The 9651-nt window shown below is 36.4% G+C and overlaps 1 protein-coding gene across 3 annotated transcripts in view; it reads right to left on the reverse strand.

Moving 5' to 3' along the window:
* Positions 1 to 2722: 2722 nt before the first annotated feature.
* Positions 2723 to 9651, reverse strand: part of BRIX1 (BRX1, biogenesis of ribosomes) — an 8659-nt gene continuing 1730 nt past the window's right edge. Inside the window, exons 2-10 of one of the 3 annotated variants that reach the window (XM_005872620.2) lie at positions 8464 to 8575; positions 6948 to 6991; positions 5487 to 5557; positions 5155 to 5204; positions 4989 to 5062; positions 4780 to 4830; positions 4540 to 4641; positions 3438 to 3566; positions 2723 to 3173 (exon numbers count right to left, since the gene is read on the reverse strand). In XM_005872620.2, coding sequence (XP_005872682.2) covers positions 2904 to 3173; positions 3438 to 3566; positions 4540 to 4641; positions 4780 to 4830; positions 4989 to 5062; positions 5155 to 5204; positions 5487 to 5557; positions 6948 to 6991; positions 8464 to 8503 — 831 coding nt within the window. In that variant the 5' untranslated portion in view covers positions 8504 to 8575 and the 3' untranslated portion in view covers positions 2723 to 2903. Of the gene's footprint in view, positions 3174 to 3437; positions 3567 to 4539; positions 4642 to 4779; positions 4831 to 4988; positions 5063 to 5154; positions 5205 to 5486; positions 5558 to 5701; positions 6867 to 6947; positions 6992 to 8463; positions 8576 to 9651 lie in introns of those variants that run through there. The other 2 variants (XM_014544889.1, XM_014544888.1) reach the window with 2 other exon arrangements.

Raw genomic sequence — 9651 nt, forward strand, 5'->3', positions numbered from 1 at the left:
GGAGGCGGGGCCACGTGGCTGTCATTGTGAGGGGCACAGAGGGCGGTCAGTATGAGTGGCACTAACTGGGCGGCCGTCCTGGGGGTGAAATGGGTGGAAGAAAACAGTGGAAAACATCTGGTTGTGGTTCTGATGGTAATTTCTTAACTGAGCCCCGTTTTTACAGATGAGGCGACTCATGCCGGAAGTAGTCCAGTAGTTTGCTCAAGCCTTCACAACTAACCAATGCCAGAATTCGGTTGGACTGAACAGTTAAAAAACACCACTTTTTTAACTCTTCCATTCTCTTCAGCTGCCATTTAATGAGACCACTATTTCCCATTTTGACCAATAGGCATAGGAATAACATCAAACTAAATTTAAGAGAGAAGCATCAACCCTTTTTAAAATAACATACTAAATGTTTAACCACCAATATGGATGAAATTGTACCGACCCCCCATCCATCATTCCTTAATCCTAACTTTCTGGCCTCTAATCCTCATTTCCAAGATTGGTTTAGGTTAAGAATTGCAGTTAAAGCATAGTATTTAACTAGGTCTTCCTGATCTAACAGAGACATTGTATTACAGGATGGAAGATCTGTACAACGGTTCCAAACAATTTGGTAAGGTGTCAAAATAGTAACCTAATTCTCATTAAAATGCACCAACACAGCAACATATTTCACTGTAATATGGAATGTTCACATACATCAGCTACTAGTAGGCTTTATTTGTAAATCACGTATCGTTAGAGAAGGGTGGGCTCCCCGACACTTATTGTAAAGTTGGGGTGCTGAAAGTTTAGGAAGATATATCCTGCTCCCTACACAATCAAAACAAACCAACTCTAAACTTCACCAAGTTTATCCACACAACACAATCCAATCAAACCTCTAACTTGTGCACTTGCCTGCTTTCCAAAGAAAGAAGGTACTATATGACCTTGGTTTTTAAATTGCTAGTGCATAGGAACTGAGAAGTTTGAATGCAGGGAGAAATGGCTACATTCCCCCCCTCTGAAAATGGAATTATGTGTTGGGGGCGGGTGGGGTGGGAGTAACAAAGGACTTTTTTCTTCCTTCAACTACATCTTATTTTGCTTACAACCTGAGTCACTTGCCTTTTTCCTTAAAGGGATCTATTTTTGCCTATAACATTGCATAGAAAATTCAACTATTACACTAGACATAAACTTCAGTCTAAAGGAATATCTTTATTAAATGGGTTGGCTTCTAAATGAACGTGGACTTGGGCGATGAGGAATTCTCAACCAAATGAGGTTTCATATAAATGACTGAAAGAGAATTTTGGCAAAGGACAATGTGGAAACTGATAAAGTTATTAAATTGGAAAGCCCACAGAAAACTCTGCAACACACACATCAAAAAGTATTAAGTACTCAAACTCACATCTTATGTTCATAACCTGTAATTAACTTCTTGAGATGTGGGTGTTTTTTAAAAAAATACTCAATACAGTTATTTTCATACAAGGGCAGATTTATCAAGATAACCTGACCTGAATTACCTGCATAATTTAGAAGACTTCAAGTAGCCTCATCATTTAGATTACTTTCAGATCAAGTAGCCTAATTATACACTCAGGAAGGCGTTTCTTAGTAGAAAACTAAGAGAAAATGAAATAATGAGGAAAAATTTATCATCCTGCCCATATATTTAAAAAAACAAAATTAAACTACAAATGAATCAGGAAAGACATCTAGAATGAACTTACTATATAAGAGCTCTTACAAATTAGTAAAAAATAATAACCAACACCCCAAAACAAGATGTCATAAAAGAAAACCAACACCTAACCCCGCCCCTCCCCCAAAAAAATAGTATTATTTTTTAACTATCCAATAGACAAAGATTATTTCACCATTGCAAAGGTACAAGGAAATGAATGCTCTAACTTCTGGTGAGGTATATTTAGGGAGGCAATCAGAATGTTTTAGTGTTCTGATCCGAGTCCTACTACTTACAGGAACCCACAAATGTACAAAATAATTTATGTATACTGCACAAATGTTTACTGAAAGCACCTCTACAAGAAAATATATAACTGAAATACTTAATAACAATAAAAAACTGATATATGATATAGAGTGGAATACTGTACAATTACTAACCATATTGTAGAACATAGACATGGGAAAATGAATGTGAAATAAAGTGGATGACAGACCACCACATGCATGACCCAATTTTATTAGTTACTAGTATGTAGTATATATACCACTGCTGATATATATATATATATATATATCCTTTTTGCTGCAAATCATTCATAAGGAGATTAATTCAAATATTCTAGTACCTTCTAACAACTGCCTTGTATTTCTTCCTTTTACTATCAATAATTTATACCCACTGCTTCTAAAATGTTTGTAATTTACAAAATGCTTTCAATGCAAGTAATTCATTTGATTCTCAAAACCTAAGAATTTGTATTGTACCTTTTTGAGATGAGAAAACAAGATCAGAGGTTGGTTTGTCCAAGGCTCATTAATTGGTGACTCAGAGACTCAAACCTCATAAGATGCTTTCTTTCCTCCTGGTCAACCCTACTTCACCATCGGAAACGACTCTCAAAGCGCCTAATGCTTTGTTTTACTAGTAATGACCCAATAAATTTAAATTCCAGCTTTGCTAAACCAAAAAAAAAATGTTTTAATCCAAGAGGGCAGGCCTAACTCTTAAGTGCTCTAAATTTTTAGTAATACCAAATAAGCTTTGAACAGAAATTGAATTCTAGGGATATTTTATTTAGAAAAAGATACTACTGAAGCCACAAGATTTTAATTTTTCTTTTAAATGCCACACTAATTAGATGTAAGATAGTCCTGAATAATAAAAGTATTTACACATTGAATACAAAATAAATATAAAATAACTGAAAAATTAGTTATCCAGTGATTCATTTTGCATTTCCACTGTTCACCTTCTGTTTCATTTTTCTTTGTCTTTTGTAAACCCTTTTCTTCCTTGCTTTCAAATCAACTTTTGGCTCTGGTTTTATCCACTGTATTTCTATAGGTTTTTCCTCAGCTGGTGTAACAAAAACATCTGCAGTGGGATCATGTGGAAGAATAGTCTTTGGTTCTTTCTTTCTCAGTTTTTGTACCTCTTTAACTTGCTGTTTCTCCTTATATTTTGCAGCTGTGATGGATCTTATGACACGCCGATGCTAGAAACAAACAAAAAAACACATTAGATGTTTTTGAAATATGAATAAACATTTTACATATGGTAGCAAGAACATAAACTTAGGACCTATTTCCCTTAAATCCTGGGAGCAATTTTAAAAAAATAAATAAATAAGTAATTTACAAGACTGTATGCAACAAAACCCAAAGTCAGTTTCACAGTTAACAGAATAGTAATTACCTGACAAAAATTCTTTGGGCCAGACTTTTGGAACATGAAAGACCACTAAACAAAAACAGCTTACCATGTTTGGTGACTGGTAGTGAGGATTTTCATATAAAGTTGGTCCTCCAAAACTTCCCTGGAAAATCTTTATGAGATTTAAGACGAAGCGAGGTCCTATTTCTACAAGAGCAGCATCTTCTTCTATGATCTTTAATAAAAAGAAAACATTTCATTTTGGTTTGGATATACTATTCCTAAAAGGTATATTGGCTAGAACCTCACTACAAATGAGCCTAAAAAACTGAAAATAAAAATTAAGGTAGAGGTGAAACCCGGCAAGTGCCAAACCATCAGCATTTCCTGAAATATATTAGTTACAGTAGTTTATCAGGAAAAAATATAAAGGCTTTTAAGTATTCTTTTAAAACTGAGAAATTTAAATTTGGTTCATATCCTGCTTCTCACAAAGCATGCATCCTGGAAAACCACTGGTTAAATGTTTTTAAAACTGCGATTATTGTAACAAAATGTATTGAAGCACACTACAGGGGACCCTTTAAAAACTGTAATCAACCCCTAAGTTGTTTTTATAAACCTAATCAAATGAAGTTAAAGGTATATAAAAGTATAGTACAGGGTCAAATTTATTTTTGAATGGCTACTGATTGAGGCCACTTCTGAACTACAAATATTAACACTGTATATTGTTTCAGATATGTCTGCCCTCAGAGGTTAGGAAGTATGTTGAGCTCCCTTTGCAAGGTACCCGATATAACAACCCATGAAGAGCCCAGTGCTTCACATGCTGCCTGAAACCTTGGATGTTTTTCCACCTCCCCACCTCTCTGCAGATTTATTATTATCCTGCCAAATTCCTTCTTCCAGATTTTCAGAATCACCTCTCCTCCTGAATGAGTCACCGTGTGACTCACCTAATAGTTCTCATTAAATGCCTTCTATAGAGGTTGTTTTTCTAAGTTTTAACCCTACCCCACGGAGATTCTAACTCTGCTTACATTTTACTGTGTCCTTTATAGCACCTAGCACAAATTTAGAACTCAATTGCTTCTCGGATCTTCAGACTATCTCCTTTTAAAAAAACTAAGTATATGGTCAATATGTAGTGGTATTGTTTGTCCTAATTTATTTCAAAATATAATTAAAAATTAATTAAAGCTAACCTGAAAGTTCCGAAACCATATCCTATTATCCAAAACAGTGAAAGTAAATACGTGGTCCACAAATGGTTGGCTTTTGGGATGGTAGCGTGGTGTACTAAAGATCTAGTGGGGGAAAAAAAAGAGTATGTTAGTTCCTTATTCTACGATCCAACCTGTTTTAGTTTTAGATTGCTGAGTTAAGAAAAAGTCCAAAGGAAGACACCGATGTATAAAATATTACCAAAGGTACTTTCTACTTACCTGAATTAAGAGTTCTTTTAGCAAAGCATAATGTGGTAATTCATCAAAAGCCTGTAAAAATAAAGTGAGCATATTAATTGTCAGTAGCAAAGTGCTTTGTTTAAAACTGTTTTATGTTCACTAAACTGACTTATACAACTAACTATAACCTCGAGAAACCACCATGCAGAGTAAAAAGTTAGACTTCTTATACTAACTGCAAAACTTACAGGATCAAAAGACAAAAGGGGCCGAGAACCTTTCAAACAGTTTCCAGTCATCTTTAGTTCAGCGAGGGTATGAACTAGAAAAGATTATATTAACAAGAAAAATAGTTATAATTTTGGCACAATTATTCCAAAAGTTTTTCAATGTTCTCATAAAATTTTAACTTACTATTTTGAACTAGGAATTTAGCAGATGGTCCATGAGGTGAATTTGAAAGCCTGAAAAACAGGAAGGAAGCCTTTTAATTAGAATCTAGAATGTAGCAAATGTTTACTTTGTATTTATAGTTAAAAAGATACTATAATGTGCTCATAACATTCATATATTTAATTTTTTTGAAGGTTTCAACTTTTGTGAAATTAAATGAGTTCACTTCATCCCCTGGCCCTGTCTTTTTACAAAAAAAAAAAAAAGCCTGAAAGGCATCTGTAAGAGGTACAAAGAATAAATCCATTTAAAGAACAAGTTCCACACCAATGTTACATAATACATTCTCTTACCACATATAGAGATCTTGTTTCTTCTTAGCTTCAAAATAGATACATTTATTGCAGTTTTTCATCTCACAAACCTAAATGGAGCAAAGTATAAAGAAATGAAGTAGATTAAATGAGATCTACAGCAACTCAATGCAATTAATACCAATACTCTTTCAAAAAACTTAAGCAAATTAATGAGCTACAAAGGTCTAAATCTAGTAATTGTATTTGCTCACAAAAAGAAACCTTTCCAATTCCTCTGGGTATTCTGCCCAAGGTAAACTCGATTCTCTGTCTGCCTCTGGTGTAAACATCTCATCTTTTGGCCCCAACATTTTAAAGTAAACAGGCCTCACTTCTGACTGCTGGGAACCTCTTCTTCTGACCAGTCATGTACAAGCTACGAAGACTGAAAACAGATGCCCTAGGGCTACTGCACACTATAATGAGCCTCACTACTCGTAGGAAAATACAGTCCTTATGGAACCAAACACATACTTTGTAATGGTAATTCTGATTTTTAACTCTTTCATTTTTTTAATTTTAAGATCAAGAAACTTAGGTTTTTTTCTTCTTCATTTATACTATCATTTCTGTGGTTCGGCTCTGTAAAATCACTCAGGGATTGGTGAAAAACAGAAGTGTACAAACCCTATTTTAATTTGAATTAAACTTCAACATCTTGAAGGTTTACAGAGTCACACTTGAGAAATATACAAAAGCAAACAGGAATAAAGTCCTGTAGTATTGTAGTACTAATTCATAAACTCTAAACTTTAAACCTAACAACTTAGAAAGTTCATAGGTGCAATGCTTTTCTTTCTGGTCTTGGAATGAACCCGGCAACACTACGCTGACCATTTCCCAGTCCAACCTCAGCTGCGGGAAACCCAGGCCCTACTTTAGTCTCCTGTATTCACTACTATTCTAAGGCTCTGCATGGCCTGCCGCCCCCTCCCCCCGGAGCAGGCAAGCTCCACGGTGACAAGGGGGCTGCTCTGCAGACACTGTTTCCACAGCACCTAATGCCATGACCTAGCACAGGTTCAACAATGTGTGCTGAATGGATCAAAAACCTAACAGCTAAAGAAAAGTATCTTTAAAAAATTCTTCTAAGTTTTAACCTCATTACTACTTTGTAGTATCTTAAGAGCAAGTACGACATAAATCACTCTACTTAACACTGGCAAAAAGCTTTCTACAATGTGGGGTTTTAAAAATACTTTTATCTTATACATGTTGACTGATAATTCTGTGTATGTGTACCCAAGTATGATAAAGAGAAGAATGACCAAGAAATAATACAGAAGCACTAAACTGTAAGACATAGACAGTGAGTACTATTAACAATGTAGAAGGTAGATTATTGAAGATTTAATAAAATCTGAGTATCTTTTATAAAGCAATGTAAAAGTCATTGAATAATTGACTTCCTAAATAGTGTTCCCAGAATATTTTACTTTAATTACTTTCTAAAATTACCTCATTAATCACAAATAACTTATCTTTACGATCCATTTTAGTATCTATAAAAAGAAAAAAAAGAAAAAGCAAGTAAATACAAGATTTCTAAGCACCTTCAATCAAATCACACATGCTTTCTAGAAAATTATTTCTAAAGTGTTTTTGTAATCTTCACTTTAATGTAATTTTGTCAATATTCAACATGATTAGATCTGAAAACACATGACCTCTTGAAAATCTTGATTCTTTTTAAACATGAAAATGAGTAATGAGCCCTGGCCAGGTGGCTGGATTGGCTGGAATGTCATCCTGTGCACCAAAAGGCAATGTGTTTGACTCAGGCTCAGGGCCCATGCAGGAGGCAACCAACTGATGTTTTTCTCTCACATCAATGTATGTAGTCTGTCTGTCTGTCTGTCTGTCTCTCTCTCTCCTCTCTTTAAAAAAAAGTAATTAAAAGTAGTCCACGAGAATTATAAACAATGATCTAAGCAGTGTTTCCTCAGACTTTATGTATTCTGTGAATCCCTTTCAAAAGTAAAAAAATTCTCACAACTGAACACCATGTTCTAGGACTCCAGTTTACAAAACACTCAAACTAAAATTTGAAGTAATGAAAATTTCTTTTAAATATGAATCACAGTTGCTAAAGGAAACCAGTAAAACAAAGGATTTCATATTATCACAGGAAAAAAGAAAACCGATATAAATTAAAAATTTTTCTTATTAGTGTCAGAGATCTGAAGATGTAGTAGCAGACCCAAGTTCAAGTTCAAGAAACACTAATTAGTAAAGAAAGATCTAAGTTACTATCTAGAATCAACACAGACACAGAAATAGCTCCATGATGGCACTGGCCTCAGTTCCAAACTTAAAACTAGATGTTCTTCACCTGCCGGTAAGATACCTCAGTGCTAAAAAGATTATCCGGACACAGAGGAGGAGGAGTCCCACCTAAGGTGCCTGACATCCTGCTCCAGGTCCACTAATCTGTAGATGAGGACAGCTGTGGTTTGTAATTTAATGCAGAAAGCAACACATGGCAGCCCTGAGTCACGTAAAGGACAAACCAGGACGGCTGAGAGCATTGCTATGGAGGCATTTCTTCTGGACCTTCAAGAATGTTCCAGGAATCAGGATCTTTGTTTAAGAAAGTGAAGAGAATCTAAAATAATAAAAGCGTAATATGCTCATTAGACCGAACGTCCTTCCTTTGGGACAAAACAGCAGCGGGCGGGGGGGGCACAGTGGGCAGGAGCAGCAGCAGAGGCGGGAGGGGGCCAAGGGGGCCGGGGCCCAGGCCCTTGCACCAATTTCGTGCTTCAGGCCTCTAGTGTTCAATAAAGTTTGCAAAGAATTCCTGACAAAATGTTAACTGGAAAAATCTTGGCACTGAAAAAGATACACTTTTGAGAAAAGAGTACTGGTTCTTGACCTCACAAGATTGAAAAACTGATGTGTGACTTGAACTGGAAATATATAAATATGCACTTTTGTGAACATAAAATTATAAGGACATATAACATAAAGGCACCTGCTTTAGAATGAGGCATCAACATTCTTAAGTCTTGCATTAAATGTCTTGTTCTGAAATTTATTCCTCTGGAAGAAAAGATGAGAATCCGTTCCTTATTTTTCCACTTGCCCTAAAGAAAAATAAAATGTTAAAAGATTTTTAAATCTCAGAGTGAGCCTACCTTGTTTGTTTGTTTAAAGCGTCCAAGTAGCAAGCCAACAATCCTGACCAAAACTTTAATTCAACCTCTCAGTAGCATTCAGACCTCAACTGCCACCCAGAAATCCTCTCCTTGGCTTCCTTCCCTTGTTTTCCTTCAGTGCCTCCAATTCCTCCTCCTGACTCTAGATTCTTTCTTAGCCTCTTTTACTTCTGTCTCCCCAGGAGAGTTCTCATAATCATTCAAACAGCACGAGCTGTCAACTCTACAAAAGGGTAAAGAACTCCGTCCAGTCCTACTAATCTCAAACTCAATTCTAGAATGCTAAATCTCAGATCTGGTCAATTCCCGTGTTCTTTCTTTTTCTGATGATGTCACCACCATCTCAGTCCCCCAGGCTTTGAATCTTCCTTGCCCTTATTCTTTCATCTCACAAGCACTACCAACTGCTGTCAATTTCCTTTGCAACAGCTCTTAATCCTTTCCTACACCCACTGCACTCCTTCAGACCCTCATAGCCCTATTCCTACTGCTAATCTCCTAACTGGCTAGCCTTCCTGGCCAGGAGCCCCTCCAATAGACGTGGCTGACAGCACCAGCTTAACCTTAAAGCTCAGCTCCCATCATCCTACCTCCTAGGTTTTTCTAGACAAGGTCCAAAATGGCATAGCTTTCCAGTGGATTCTAAAACGAATTTATATTTTCACCTCATATTATCCCAAATCAACCCTACACTTTAGCCAATTGGGTTCTACTTTTTTTTTTTTTTTTTTTTTTTGAGAGTGTGCTCTTTAAAGCTGTGGAGTAAAAGAAGGAAGGGCTTAAGATAGACGAAGCACGGGGAGAGAGACTAGGTGGAAATGCTTTGGCTCTCAAGAAACATTACGGGGAAAATATGAGCCGAGGTGGGCCTATGTGAGCTCACAGCCAGAGTCAGAGAAGGGGCCTTGAGACAGGTTCGGGGGTTGGCCCGGGATGAGCTGTTGCTGCCCACTGCTCCCCTGGTTCAAGTCCCAGGGGGTCCCTTACAGTTCAGGAGATGTGTG

Source organism: Myotis brandtii, unplaced genomic scaffold, assembly GCF_000412655.1.
Source record: "Myotis brandtii unplaced genomic scaffold, ASM41265v1 scaffold384, whole genome shotgun sequence".
In the NCBI taxonomy this organism is placed as follows: Eukaryota; Metazoa; Chordata; class Mammalia; order Chiroptera; family Vespertilionidae; genus Myotis; species Myotis brandtii.